This window comes from Procambarus clarkii, chromosome 56 (assembly GCF_040958095.1).
Source record: "Procambarus clarkii isolate CNS0578487 chromosome 56, FALCON_Pclarkii_2.0, whole genome shotgun sequence".
Classification (NCBI taxonomy): Eukaryota; Metazoa; Arthropoda; class Malacostraca; order Decapoda; family Cambaridae; genus Procambarus; species Procambarus clarkii.
Window position 1 is genome coordinate 19815984 of NC_091205.1, and position 15583 is coordinate 19831566.

At 44.5% G+C, this 15583-nt stretch overlaps 1 protein-coding gene across 1 annotated transcript; it reads right to left on the reverse strand.

Annotated features, from left to right (window-relative positions):
- Window positions 1-7803: 7803 nt before the first annotated feature.
- Window positions 7804-13841, reverse strand: LOC138353197 (threonine-rich protein-like). The gene is made up of 2 exons (XM_069306075.1): window positions 13808-13841; window positions 7804-8381 (listed from the first exon to the last, which is right to left on the reverse strand). The coding sequence occupies exons 1-2, from the start codon at window positions 13839-13841 to the stop codon at window positions 7804-7806; spliced, it is 612 nt and encodes a 203-aa protein (XP_069162176.1).
- Window positions 13842-15583: the final 1742 nt, after the last annotated feature.

Below are 15583 nucleotides of genomic sequence, written 5' to 3' on the forward strand. Positions count from 1 at the left end.
CCCCTCTGGCTCTGACCCTGACTCCTCTGCCTCTGACCCCTCTGGCTCTGACCCCTCTGGCCCTGACTCCTCTGCCTCTGACCCCTCTGGCTCTGACTCCTCTGCCTCTGACCCCTCTGGCTCTGACCCCTCTGGCTCTGACCCCTCTGGCTCCGACCCCTCTGCTTGGCTCTCTGCTCCTACCTGCTACAGCAGTCGTGTGTTTTTCTTTTTTTGTCCCCCATCAAATTTACTGCTGCCTGGGACAGCAGGCAATTTCCCGATTTAACATCGTCTCTTGCACGATTTCACTTTATGCATTTCGATTTTCTTTCTTGCATTCGAAATGGGAAGAGATCTAGGATCGAGGCATTTTTCCCAAGCGATTTTAAAATTATAAGTGCTAGTGTATCTGGTAGAGATTATTATTTCTTGATCCCCATGTGTATGGAGGAGGTAGTTAAACATGGGTTGCCAGACCCGTAGAGTTTTCTCGTGCGTGAGTGTATCCGTTTGGGATTTTCAACAATAAAAAAATAGCAGGATGGGCGTGGCTTTACCATGCCATACACATGGTTAACGACGCTTGTTGTTGTAAGGGCTTTAGTTGTATTGCTTCACGCTAAGAGGATTACTTTCTTCCGAAATTCCGCATCGAATCGCTTTGTGATACGCAGGTGAGCATAGAGGGCGGCAGGGATTAGTTGAGAACAGCAGCAGCGGCTTGGGGCCAGCGAGCGCTGAGAGGCATGGACAGCATGCCTCGCAAACACCTTGTTTCCCTTATGTATTCAGTTACCATCCCACTCCCTTGTTGGAAGAGAGTTTCTGTATTCATTCTTAGTGCTTCCGAATCTGAAGTAGCCTCTTTTAATGTGTGCGTTTTTAATTATTACATTAGATGGCCCAAAGTCATAGTTTGTGTTAATAAAAATAATGATCTGTATTAATATTACTTGTGTCGAAGTTATGATTTTTGATGACTTTGGTCTTCAACAAGTTTATGAGCACACACACACACACACACACACACACACACACACACACACACACACACACACACACACACACACACACACACACACAAACACACACACACACACACACACACACACACACACACACACACACACACACACAGATGTATAATGTCTGTGTGTGTAGTTGTGGGGACCCATAGCCTCGGGAAGAATAGAATAAAACGCATTTAGAGAAACCCTTGCCTATTTTCCCCGAGCACTTCATCACTATTTTCTTCTGCCACCCTTAAATTTGAAATATTTTGTACATTATGATTTATTTATTGTATTTACTACAATCTCTTACAACTTACAGAATTTATATACATGATAATCACGGCTCAGAGGCCTCATAGAGTTCAACAGAGGTGCAATGTGTGGCTAGGATACAGCAGGCCTTCGTACTCTGCATGACAACACTGGGCTGCTGGTACAGAATACTAGCTGCTCTTTGTCACATGCTTTGCCTAATCAGTTCATCGCCCTCCTTTTACAGGAACATAAGTTCACATTTACCCCCACGACGTTCCTGGTCTCTTAATCTATTGGCACGAATAAGTAGCACCGACCTAATTCCCTGTACTTACAAGTTGTCTGAGTCTTCTTGCACTTAGAGCAACCTCGGCTCCACTCTGCTGTAGATAGGTAACAGGCAATGTAGATAGGTAACAGGCAATGTAGATGTGCATCTACAGTTGCAGAAAAATGATGGGTCGTGTAGTCCCACGCAACCTGTTTACCTCTATGGTGGCAGAGTAAATCCATCTGGGCGTTTGTGACTGTTGTCAGGTCTGCACATTTGAGGTTCTCTTTTTGCTGGACATTCCAAACTTCACTTTATTTATGACATTGATTGATTCATGTTTAGCAATCTTTCCCTGATCTTTCGAGAGATAAGATCATTGTTGTCTTATTAGTGTGTCGACACAAAGCCGCAGACCAATATCCTCGTCTTCGATGGAGATAGAAGGGAAGGATAGTGAACTCTCCGGAGAAAGCGTCAAGCCATCACGACTATATAGCCCTGGGAAGGGGGTCAGGATAAAGATTTGGGATGGGACGAGGGGAAAGAAATAGTGCCCAACCACCTCGACAGTCGGAGATTGAACGCCGACCTGCATGACGCGACACCGTCCTTCAGCCCACAGGAAGTGCCCAGGTAGAGGGACTTGTACGCTGAGGAGGCGTGCTTTATCCTTTCCAAAAGATGCCTGCAACATTGCTGAGGCAATTCAGCAATGTTCTTGCTGAGGCAAGAACATTCAGCAGTGTCCCCTCTGGTTGAATAATATTATCTTTATTATTATTATTATTATTATTCATTAGAATAATGCCACACATAATAATAATTACGATGCCATTATTATACACAATTATACAATTTGCAAGCGATGAGTCACAATAACGTGGCTAAAGTATGTTGACCAGACCACACACTTAGAAGGTGAAGGGACGACGACGTTTCGGTCCGTCCTGGACCATTCTCAAGTCGATTGTGAGAATGGTCCAGGACGGACCGAAACGTCGTCGTCCCTTCACCTTCTAAGTGTGTGGTCTGGTCAACAATTATACAATTTATTTTCTGCAATGAATTTTATTATCTTATTATTATTATTATTATTATTATTATTATTATGATGCCTAGGGGGACGTGGCACGGGATAAAGGTTCTTTCTGACAATTGTCTGAACAGTTCCCACAAAAGTTGTCACTTGAACTATAACAATATTTATATTTACCAACTCAAACTCAAATTTTAGTAACATTTTGATATGTATAAACATTACCAGAAACAAATAAATCGTCGTCAGCGGATTTTTGTTTTTGTTGAAACTTTGTTTCCACATATCCAGCCACACATGACTTACATAATATCTCATAATATTTCATAGTATTACATAATATTACATAATATCACGAGTACGAACACAGGGTTTGGGATAACCCTGTGTTATCGGGTCATGTTGACCCCCTGTGAAAGAGGTCAATATGGATATCATTTATAGACGTGAGAGGTGAGCAATTAAACTGTTGATACCTGAACTTTCGTAGCTCAACGCTAACATCTTTAGGTCAAAAAACCTTCAATCCCAAGAACCTTCACGTCATCTTGACCCACATCTTGAGACGTCTCCTGCACTGCCGTCAAGATTTGCCATGCGTGCATTCCCTTTAATGTGGATTTCCATATGAGCTCCAGTTGCCTGTAGGTTAGTTGACTGAAGTGTGATTCTGCCTGACAGAGACTCGGGGTATCGACTCCCAGTGGGACAGGAGGTTGTTAGAACTAAGAGGAAGAGGGTCAGCTTTTAGGAAGCCGATCAGTAAGTAGACACAGAAGCCGAATAACCGATTACATGTTGATATGTGCTATGAGGGGGAAGAAATTATTCACGGGGAAGCGCCAAGCCATTACGACTATATAGCACTTGGAAGGGATCAGGATAAGGATTTTGGATAGGACGGGGGAGGGAAGAAATGGTGCCCAACCACTTGTGGACGGTCGGGGATATATCTCTAAGAGCAGCAGTGCAGAGAGAACACATACGAGACAAAGGAGAAAGTCCGTTTCAGAAGCACAACATTATTTTGATGCTACGTGAAGATAACAGCTCAGGGCAGGGAAGAAGCTCCCGAGAAATGTATGATATTTAGACCCGAATTGTAAGTCTGGCTCCAGTTTAAGTAGCAATGGCTGTAAGCCAGAAAATGACATATTTAATGTGTAAGCTAAGCCTGTAATTGTTTCATATGTAGATCTTTGGTGTACATCTCACATTGACCTAAAGATTATTCTATTTTCTCCGGAGACCTGTTCTCTGCGTATCAGAGATTTTGTGATAGGCCTAGAGTCTGTGTGTCTGTGATAGGCCTAGAGTCTGTGAGTCTGTGACAGGCCTAGAGATTTTTCTATTTTCTATGGAGACCATACACCTTACATGAGGCACGTGACAGCAATAATTGTGGGGACTGCTACAATTTATTTACATTATCATCTATTGTGAATCATTTGTCCCCATTCTAACATTTATTTTGTTCAGGTGTGTAATCATAGGTATGCCAGGTATACACACTGGCGATAGTTGTAATTACAGCAAGTGTATGTCACATAGAGGAAGAATATGTCATACAGCAGGTATATTGTTGACATACGTAGCTAGTATACTTGTCAGAAACAGCAAGTATATTTCTGTGCTGAAAGAGTATTAAGTGAAACTTAATACTCTTTTCAGTAATCCCACTCATGTATATGAGTGGGATTGGGTGGTTATACTTAGGAGCTGCCTAGTATGGGCCAATAGGCCTTCTGCAGTTACCTTTGTTCATATGAAACCTCTTATGCATGCCAGTAAACCCCCGCATATAAAGTCATTAACATGAGGTTTCGTGACCACCTCACAGCGTTTTCTAATGCCAGTTGAGACAACCGTTTCCGTCCTGTCTCAGCTCGTCTTCAAGAATGAGCAATAGATTAACGTCAGGAGTAATGACGAGTAATTGGGTGCTTGCGCAACACACTCTCCCCCCCCCCCCCCCACACTCACTGAACTTGTACGGTCGTTTAATAACGTGATTAATAACGACCATTCTCAGCATTCAGACTTGTCTAGAGAGCCTGGAACTGGTGAGGGCTCTGGGGTGGTAATCGTTCGCTATCTGGGGTCAGGTTATGATAACTGGTGTTATGGTATAAAGATACCTCGTTATCGTGTGTACACTGTAAGGGTGATATTACGTGGGAATCTGTAGATATCTGTTTTTCTTTATAAGGAAATGTGTTTCTTTACAATTTGTGTCTACAGGATCAAGCTGATAGCTCTTGGACCCCGCCTTTCTAACCCTCGGTTGTCTAATATAATTACTTCCGACCGGTATCATATTTATTACATATTTCTAACACATACACACACAGGGTGTAAGCCCGTAGCAGCTTTCTAGGGCCCCAGGTACTTATTACCTGTTAGGTGGACAGAAGCATCAGGAGAAATAAACTGCTCATTTGTTTCTGCCTCTGCCGGGGATCGAACCTGGGCTCTTAAGACTACGATTCCAGAGCGCTGCGCACTCAGCCGTGAGTCCCCTACCCCTACCAGAGATAGGTGTGTGTGTGTGTGTGTGTGTGTGTGTGTGTGTGTGTGTGTGTGTGTGTGTGTGTGTGTGTGTGTGTCCGCGCGAGTAATTTTTGAGAGACGCAGAGTAGAAAAGAGAGGGAGCAAGAAGTGGAAGAGAGCGAAAGGGAGAGAGAGAGAGAGAGAGAGAGAGAGAGAGAGAGAGAGAGAGAGAGAGAGAGAGAGAGAGAGAGAGAGACAGAGAGAGAGAGAGACAGTGAGACAATAGAGAGACAGAGAGACATCGAATGAGAGAGTACGAATAGAGACGTAGAATGTGAGAGAGCAAAAACAGAGACATAGAATGCAAGAGAGAGCGAGAGAGAGAGAGCGAGTGAGAGTAGCGGTGAGAGGAGGAGGAGGAGGAGTGAACCAGACAGTTGGTGGCGAACCTTGCAGCCAGTCGCACGGCAGTGTGAGTGCCACCTTCGACCAGTGCACGCCCTCTCCTCTCACTCCCTCACCACCCGTGCCAGGCGCTAACCTCATCACCACTATCCCAGGCACGGCGCTCTCTATATACGAGCCTCACTATCCCTCATAATCCGCGCCACAGGGATAGGAGAGAGAGAGCCCTGAAATATGTGTATAACTCTCCCATTGAAGACAGAACTTCGCGAAGAGTGACCCTCAGTGTATTCCTCTTTGCGTGCTAAGACATTGCTATAGTCCTCTTTTACCAACAGAGGATGGTGTTGTGTTCCTCTTGTCACTGGCCACGAAACTCTTGATGGTAACGAATTTAAAAGATTCGTTGTGTATTGTGCGTACCTGGACGGGCTGGCAACTGTTGACAGGTGTGTGTGGATGTGACAGGTAAGCGGTCAACTTGACAACACTGTTCTTCCTTCTGTTCTCAAACCCTTAAAACATGTCAACTTTTTGTTGATAAGTGTAAAGTGAAGAGTTGTGTTAATTTGTGAAGGGGGACGTGTGTAGCGTTGGACCGGTGTGTGTAGCGTTGGACCGGTGTGTGTAGCGTTAGACCGGTGTGTGTAGCGTTGGAGCGACGTGTGTAGCGTTGGAGCGACGTGTGTAGCGTTGGACGAACAGTGTAGCAGTGGACCAACAGTGTAGCAGTGGACCAACATGTGTAGCAGTGGACCAACATGTGTAGCAGTGGACCAACATGTGTAGCAGTGGACCAACAGTGTAGCAGTGTACCAACAGTGTAGCAGTGGACCAACAGTGTAGCAGTGGACCAACATGTGTAGCAGTGGACCAACATGTGTAGCAGTGGACCAACATGTGTAGCAGTGGACCAACATGTGTAGCAGTGGACCAACAGTGTAGCAGTGGACCAACATGTGTAGCAGTGGACCAACATGTGTAGCAGTGGACCAACATGTGTAGCAGTGGACCAACAGTGTAGCAGTGGACCAACATGTGTAGCAGTGGACCAACAGTGTAGCAGTGGACCAACATGTGTAGCAGTGGACCAACATGTGTAGCAGTGGACCAACATGTGTAGCAGTGGACCAACATGTATAACAGTGGACCAACATGTGTACCAGTGGACCAACAGTATAGCAGTGGACCGAAATACATAAAAATATAATTCCCACAAAGGCCCGTAAATTAAGCCCGTCTAATCCAAGACAATTATAGATAAGCACATTTTCCACACCATGGGCCTCGCCTCGCCTCGCCTCCGGAGAGGAGTAGGAGGGGAACAGGTGAAACAGGAGGAAAAGTAGCAGAAGGAGGAGGAGCTGTAAATTTAACCCCAAAGCCCTCAATAGCGTTACGGTGGCTATTCAAATTTTCTCTCTCGATGATTTCGAAGCTTTACCGATACTGTGAAACCTTTAAGAAAAAATTAAGACTGCATGAGGTTTATCACAGTTCCTCCTCTCGTGGTGGTCTGCCCGGAGCTCTAAAATAATTATGTACTCTCATACACAATAATTTATACATATTTCTAAATTTACATATAATCCTGACTGTTAATATATCAACGTTGGTGTCTCGACGTGGCTTTAAACTTGTTCTGGGTTTTGAGAATTGTTTTTTCGCATGCTAATAATGTTCTTGGAGGAGTTTCTGTTCGGTAACTTAATTGAGGACATTTTTGCTAAGCTTTCTTGGCAAAACTTTGTGGGAAAAAATCCGTTGTGTTTTGTGGTGGCAGAGGGAGTGTGGGTGATGGGGTTCTGTTGAACGGTACATGGATATCCTCTGTTGTTCTCTCTCTCTCTCTCTCTCTCTCTCTCTCTCTCTCTCTCTCTCTCTCTCTCTCTCTCTCTCTCTCTCTCTCTCTCTCTCTCTCTCTCTCTCTCTCTCTCTCTCTCTCTCACTTGCTCACTGGCATTAATATTTCACTGGTATACGTTTTAATTCGCCCCAGCTGACAGTTTGATCGCTGTTGATGTGTTCATTGTCTCGTTATCTCAGTGTGGTGTTCCATATTTACTGGTGGCAGTTGGCCTGGCTTTAATTACACCTCTGCTTAATTATTTTATTAAACAATGTTATTTGACAACTTAAGGTCCGAATTTATGCTTATTAATTTAGCACAATCTCGAGAGGGTTTGTCTGTGTGATAAATACAATGATATATATATATATATATATATATATATATATATATATATATATATATATATATATATATATATATATATATATAGGCGTGCAATTTTCTCATTTGAAGTTTAACACAAATTTTTATTTACTTCACGATAGTAAATTTTGGATTAAATAAAGCGTTTAGATTTTGTTTTAACGATGAGAGTGAAATTACCGGTGAGTCCTTTGATTACCGGTGAGTCTGTGATTACCGGTGAGTCTGTGATTACTGGTGAGTCTGTGATTACCGGTGAGTCTGTGATTACCGGTGAGTCTGTGATTACCGGTAAGTCTGTGATTACCGGTGAGTCTGTGATTACCGGTGAGTCTGTGATTACTGGTGAGTCTGTGATTACCGGTGAGTCTGTGATTACCGGTGAGTCTGTGATTACCGGTAAGTCTGTGATTACCGGTGAGTCTGTGATTACCGGTGAGTCTGTGATTACTGGTGAGTCTGTGATTACCGGTGAGTCTGTGATTACCGGTAAGTCTGTGATTACCGGTAAGTCTGTGATTACCGGTGAGTCTGTGATTACCGGTGAGTCTGTGATTACCGGTAAGTCTGTGATTACCGGTGAGTCTGTGATTACCGGTAAGTCTGTGATTACCGGTAAGTCTGTGATTACCGGTAAGTCTGTGATTACCGGTAAGTCTGTGATTACCGGTAAGTCTGTGATTACCGGTAAGTCTGTGATTACCGGTAAGTCTGTGATTCGAAAGCAGATATTTGCTTTTATATGTTTCTGACTTTTGTGGTGTGTGTGTGTGTGTGTGTGTGTGTGTGTGTGTGTGTGTGTGTGTGTGTGTGTGTGTGTGTGTGTGCGTGTGTGTGTGTATGTGTGTATGTATATGTATTTCTTTACAATTCTGTGTGGGTGGACTCAGTGTATTGTATTGTATTTCTCTGCTGTATTCCGCCTTTCTTCTCTGGCTCTTTGATACGTTGACAAGACTATGGGGTAGGGAACGAGAAGGTGCACACGTTCAGTGATTTTTGTTAGACATTGAAGGGAAAGTGATGGTTATTCCTAGGAAACTAGAATTGGGTAATACTGAATCATTTTGGAAATCATTTTGACGAATATAGAATCTCTCTCTCTCTCTCTCTCTCTCTCTCTCTCTCTCTCTCTCTCACTCTCTCTCTCTCTCTCTCTCTCTCTCTCACGTTGTGGCCTGTCTCCCAGTCCCATGTATGCTCGCGGGCAATAACAGTAAGTTATAACTCCTGTCTATTCTGACACCTTTTCTTTATATGTTGACTCCTTGTTCTCGTCTATTGCAACAGCCTCTACTCCATGTTACGGCTCCTGTCTGTTCTATCATGTTGTGAACTCCATCCTGCTCTCTCCTCCTGGGGATGAGAACCTGTCACTGAATGCATCTTTTCTGGTAGGAATATCAAGAAGAATCGGTAATGAGTTTGTTCCACAGGTGAGAGAGTAATTATATTACGGGAAATACTTTGATTCCTTCACCTGCTGGGGATGTCTAATGTGTTTTAAGATTTTCCTCTGCTTTTGTTGGATGATGGTGGTGGCTTTTTGTGCTAAATTTGTTTTCTGTCTGCTTTTGTTTGATGAATTATTTCCTTGTAAATACATTTTTTGTGGATATTTATTGTCTGCTATTTTGTGCCATGTATTAAATATGGCACAACAGATATGTAAACACACATGTATTCCTTACTTACCTGTTTGATACCTGCTTGATGGGGTTCTGGGAGTTCTTCTACTCCCCCAAGCCCGGCCCGAGGCCAGGCTTGACTTGTGAGAGTTTGGTCCACCAGGCTGTTGCTTGGAGCGGCCCGCAGGCGGCCTTGTTCTTGCAGTCTGTGAGTCTATTATTGTGTGTAGTTCTCGCTCTGTGAAATACATATATGAATATCGGGGAAGTTTTTAACCTGCGATTACGATTGAAAATGTTCCTTTGAAAGTAGGAGTAGGAAGAGGATCGGAATGATGAGTAGAGAAGGAAATGAATAAGAGAAAGAGTAGGAGAATTATAAGAGTAATCTGTAAGAGAATGAGGATTAAGAGCCGGGTAATGTAGAGGAGAATGAGAGGTATTGTAAATCAGGAAAAAAGGCGAATGAGAGAGGAGAAGGAGAAACTTTCCGTGGTGGAGAGAGAGAGAGAGAGAGAGAGAGAGAGAGAGAGAGAGAGAGAGAGAGAGAGAGAGAGAGAGAGAATGAGAGAGAGAATGAGAGAGAGAATGAGAGAGAGAACTGTGCCCGACACAAAACATGTTAGTATCGGCGTGTTCAGTAAACATTTAAAGACGCTTAATTTTTGGCGACATTTTTGCACTTCCTCGAAGTGCAGAATTATTTTCAGGGTTTTCATGCCTTTTTCGGGGGGCACTTCTTGTTGGTTTCCTCTATTGTTTCCTCTATTACTTTCCTCTATTACTTTCCTGTATTGTTTTCCTCTATTGGTTTCCTCTATTGCTTTCCTCTATTGTTTCCTCTATTACTTTCCTGTATTGTTTTCCTCTATTGTTTCCTTCTGTTGTTTCCTCTATTGTTTTCTTCTATTGCTTTCTCTATTGTTTTCCTCTATTGCTTTTTCTATTGATTTCCTTTATTATTTTCCTGAATTGATTTCCTCTATTCTTTCCTCTATTGTCTCCTCTATTGTCTTCCTCTATTGTCTTCCTCTATTGCTTTCCTCATTGTTTTCCGCTGTTGTTTTCCTCTATTGTTTTGGGTTTTGGATCACTCAATCTCTAGAAGTAATTTAAGCCACCGCAACAGCTAACTCTCCAACCAGCAATAGTATACTTTAGTTCTCGATATATGGTAAACTCCGGTAAACTATATATATATATATATATATATATATATATATATATATATATATATATATATATATATATATATATATATATATATATACAGCTTCTTGATATCAACCTACCCTGGCTTTGCGTCCTAGAGAGGACTCTTAATATTCAACCTGGACAACCAGAGCGCAACTCCATAGTCTCCTGAGACTGCAGGATGCCTGCTACTATATATATAGATACGAGGAAGATATATATGTATATGTGTATACATATATATATATATATATATATATATATATATATATATATATATATATATATATATATATATATATATATATAATACTACTAGAATGGATATCCAGGCACCCCTTTTCCTCTTCTTTTCCAGACTTTCCCACCCTCTTTCCCACACCTATTTCCCTACACTCCCCATTCCCTTATCCTCTCTTCATTCTCCCTCTTCTATTCCTCTTCTTCCCCTTCCCCTTCCCTTCTTCCCCTTCCCTTCCTATGGGGCCTCGTAGCCTGGTGGATAGCGCGCAGGACTCGTAATTCTGTGGCGCGGGTTCGATTCCCGCACGAGGCAGAAACAAATGGGCAAAGTTTCTTTCACCCTGAATGCCCCTATTACCTAGCAGTAAATAGGTACCTGGGTGTTAGTCAGCTGTCACGGGCTGCTTCCTGGGGATGGAGGCCTGGTCAAGGACCGGGCCGCGGGGACACTAAAGCCCCGAAATCAACTCAAGATAACCTCAAGATAACCTCCCCAATGGCCTCTAAACTTGGATAAACATTTTTATTACACACACACACACACACACACACACACACACACACACACACACACACACACACACACACACACACACACACACACACACACACACACACACACTGTATATTGAACAAATAGAGGGACTTGGCCAGCTACATTTTCTCCGATTTTATGGGGTATTCAATATTGAGCCTTAATCCCACTTAATAGGACCAATAGGATCCACCCCTACCAGCCTATGTCCGTTCCTTACCTTAGACCATTCCCCCTGCAAAGTTGTGTGTGGGGCTAGCCCACAACGTCTGGCCTCCAACCTTAGACGAGCACACATTCTTACAGATATAGATAGATAATGGATCTCTCGCAAATACAAATAGATAATAGTGTATGGCACTGCCATACACCCCATTACATTCCTGATTACTGTAAGAACGGAGTATACTTGTTAATGAATGGAGTATATTTACACTACACCATACAGCAGTAGGTGGAAGACCCTAGAACAGCAGGTGGAACACTCTAGAGCAGCAGGTGGAACACTCTAGAGCAGCAGGTGGAACACTCTAGAGCAGCAGGTGGAACACTCTAGAGCAGCAGGTGGAACACCCTACAGCAGCAGGTGGAACACCCTAGAGCAGCAGGTGGAACACTCTAGAGCAGCAGGTGGAACACTCTAGAGCAGCAGGTGGAACACTCTAGAGCAGCAGGTGGAACACTCTAGAGCAGCAGGTGGAACACTAGAGCAGCAGGTGGAACACTCTAGAGCAGCAGGTGGAACACCCTAGAGCAGCAGGTGGAACACTCTAGAGCAGCAGGTGGAACACTCTAGAGCAGCAGGTGGAACACCCTAGAGCAGCAGGTGGAACACTCTAGAGCAGTAGGTGGAAGACCCTAGAACAGCAGGTGGAACACTCTAGAGCAGCAGGTGGAACACTCTAGAGCAGCAGGTGGAACACCCTACAGCAGCAGGTGGAACACCCTAGAGCAGCAGCTGGAACACTCTAGAGCAGCAGGTGGAACACTCTAGAGCAGCAGGTGGAACACTCTAGAGCAGCAGGTGGAACACTCTAGAGCAGCAGGTGGAACACTCTAGAGCAGCAGGTGGAACACTCTAGAGCAGCAGGTGGAACACCCTAGAGCAGCAGGTGGAACACTCTAGAGCAGCAGGTGGAACACCCTAGAGCAGCAGGTGGAACACTCTAGAGCAGCAGGTGGAACATCCTAGAGCAGCAGTTGGAACACTCTAGAGCAGCAGGTGGAACACCCTAGAGCAGCAGGTGGAACACCCTAGAGCAGCAGGTGGAACACCCTAGAGCAGCAGGTGGAACACCCTAGAGCAGCAGGTGGAACACCCTAGAGCAGCAGGTGGAACACTCTAGAGCAGCAGGTGGAACACCCTAGAGCAGCAGGTGGAACACCCTAGAGCAGCAGGTGGAACACCCTAGAGCAGCAGGTGGAACACCCTAGAGCAGCAGGTGGAACACCCCTAGAGCAGCAGGTGGAACACCCTAGAGCAGCAGGTGGAACACCCTAGAGCAGCAGGTGGAACACCCTAGAGCAGCAGCAGGTGGAACACCCTAAAACAGCATCAGGTGGAACACCCTAAAACAGCAGCAGGTGGAACACCCTAAAACAGCAGCAGGTGGAACACCCTAAAACAGCAGCAGGTGGAACACCCTAAGCCAGCAGTTGGAACACCCTAAAACAGCAGGTGGAACATCCTAGAGCAACAGGTGGAACACCCTAGAGTAGCAGGTGGAACACCCCTAGAGCAGCAGGTGGAACACCCCTAGAGCAGCAGGTGGAACACCCCCTAGAGCAGCAGGTGGAACACCCCCTAGAGCAGCAGGTGGAACACCCCCTAGAGCAGCAGGTGGAACACCCCCTAGAGCAGCAGGTGGAACACCCTAGAGCAGTAGGTAGAACACCCTAGAGCAGCAGCAGGTGGAACACCCCTAGAGCAGCAGGTGAAACACCCTAGAGCGGCAGGTGGAACACCCCTAGAGCAGCAGGTGGAACACCCCTAGAGCAGCAGGTGGAACACCCCTAGAGCAGCAGGTGGAACACCCTACAGCAGTAGGTGGAACACCCTACAGCAGTAGGTGGAACACCCTAGAGCAGCAGGTGGAACACCCCTAGAGCAATAGCAGGTGGAACACTGACTACAATACTTGATAAAACTGAAGAGTCAGAAGATAATGAGTCATATAAAGCCATGAACACATGCGGGGGTCCCAAGAGCTAAAGTTTAATCCCAGACAACACTGAGAGATGCGACGCTCTCTCTCACTCCCTCTCTCACTCGCACCTCATTGTGAGGGGTAGGAAGAAGGAACCTCTCTCACTCGCACCTCAATGTGAGGGTAGAACCTCTCTCGCACCTCATCGTGTGGCTATGTTGCCCAACCAACATAGTCGGGGCGACCAGTAGCAAGCATTAGGGAGGCAGGAGAGCTCTCCGAAGCATTTGGGCAACACCAATCGGAACGGAAAGCATTTCAGAGACCACGCCGAAGAAAACAAATATTTGCTGGAAATGCACGATCGCTTTTCTTGCTCTTCTCTCTCACCTGCTACAGGTGTTAAAGGTAAACATTCCCACATTATGACAGCCCTGCCTGAGAGCCCGCACCTCTTACAGGTGAGAGAGAGAGAGAGAGAGAGAGAGAGAGAGAGAGAGAGAGAGAGAGAGAGAGAGAGAGAGAGAGAGAGAGAGAGAGAGGGGGGAGAGAGAGGGAGATTTATTCTGTAATAACCTTGGTGTTTCTTGATTCAGACTTATTACCTTACATTAATACCGGTCACTTTTCCAATATTTTTCCGGCCTTTCTTGTTCTGAAGCTGATGTGTTCTCCCATGTATTGTGGCTTTTGTAGTGTGTGTGTGTGTGTGTGTGTGTGTGTGTGTGTGTGTGTGTGTGTGTGTGTGTGTTTTACCTCCAACAAACACATGAAACACATCTGCCTCTCCTCCAACACCCATCGAACACACCACCTGCCTCTCCAACGAACGTCAAACTCTCCTGTCTCTCCTCCAAGGAACACAAATGAAACACAACCTGTCTCTCCAACAAACACCAAGCGCCGTTTGCCTCTCCCTAAACACACCTGCCTCTGCTCTATCAAACACACCTGCCTTTACTGGAGCAAACACATCACAACACACACCTGCCCCTAACATATACCCAACTCTCACCAAAACATCGAGACGGCGTTCAGTTCCGGGGAAAAAATCGATGTTTTGCCTCAGTCTGGTCTAAATTCCAAGGCATTTTATCTCCCAGGCGAAAAGCAAAGAAGGTGTTTTGTGTGTGTATATCGCGTGTGCGTGTGTGTGTGTGTGTGTGTGTGTGTGTGTGTGTGTGTGTGTGTGTGTGTGTGTGTGTGTGTGTGTGTGTGTCTTCGTGTGGGGCAGCGGTATAAATAGCACCATAAGGCCACAGCTTACTATATAGACACCTTTCAAAAAAGAGTTATATATCCTCTCTTCAATATATATATATATATATATATACCAAACTGCCTCTCAGCCTTCGAAGTAATTTCCGTTGTTCAAGCACAGTCTCAAAAGGCACTTTATATCACCAAAAAATCCGAATGGCTAAATGCAGCTGATTTACAAAGATATGAGGGGAATACATTATACATATAAAGTCCATAAAATGATGTATAATCATATTGCTATAATCTAAGTTTATAACATGAACTTTCCTCGTTTATAGATACTAGGTGGGTTACCGGTCATTCACCACGACATCCTAGATATCTCTCTCTCTCTCTCTCTCTCTCTCTCTCTCTCTCTCTCTCTCTCTCTCTCTCTCTCTCTCTCTCTCTCTCTCTCTCTCTCTCTCTCTCTCTCTCGATAGGAGAATATTGGGTGGGCGGAGACTCGAACTGTGAATACAGTGAGAGGGGGAAGGTGTATTGAGGTGGTGACATGGTGACTGGACAATGACGAGACAAAACACTCAAGTTTTGTGATGGAATTTTTCTTAAATTTGGCGTGATCAGGGCTTAATGTTTTACAATATAAGTTATATATATAATTATATTATTATTTTTCGAACTGGAATGCTATTGCAAGATTCGTCGGGGGATATATTTAGCATCATGTCACGGGGCACTTTTTTGTATGTCATTCCCGACACGCGCATGCAAATAACACACATTCAAAAACAATGTTTATTAAAAATTTGGGTGAGGCTAGCTCTAGGCGTCTGTCCTTCAACATGGGATATTCTAATTTATAAGCATAGATACTTTATTTAGTTTCGCGTATTAAATATAAAGTATGTTAGGATATAGATACCTCTCCTTCAGTGTCCCCGATGCAGGGAGCAAGTCACA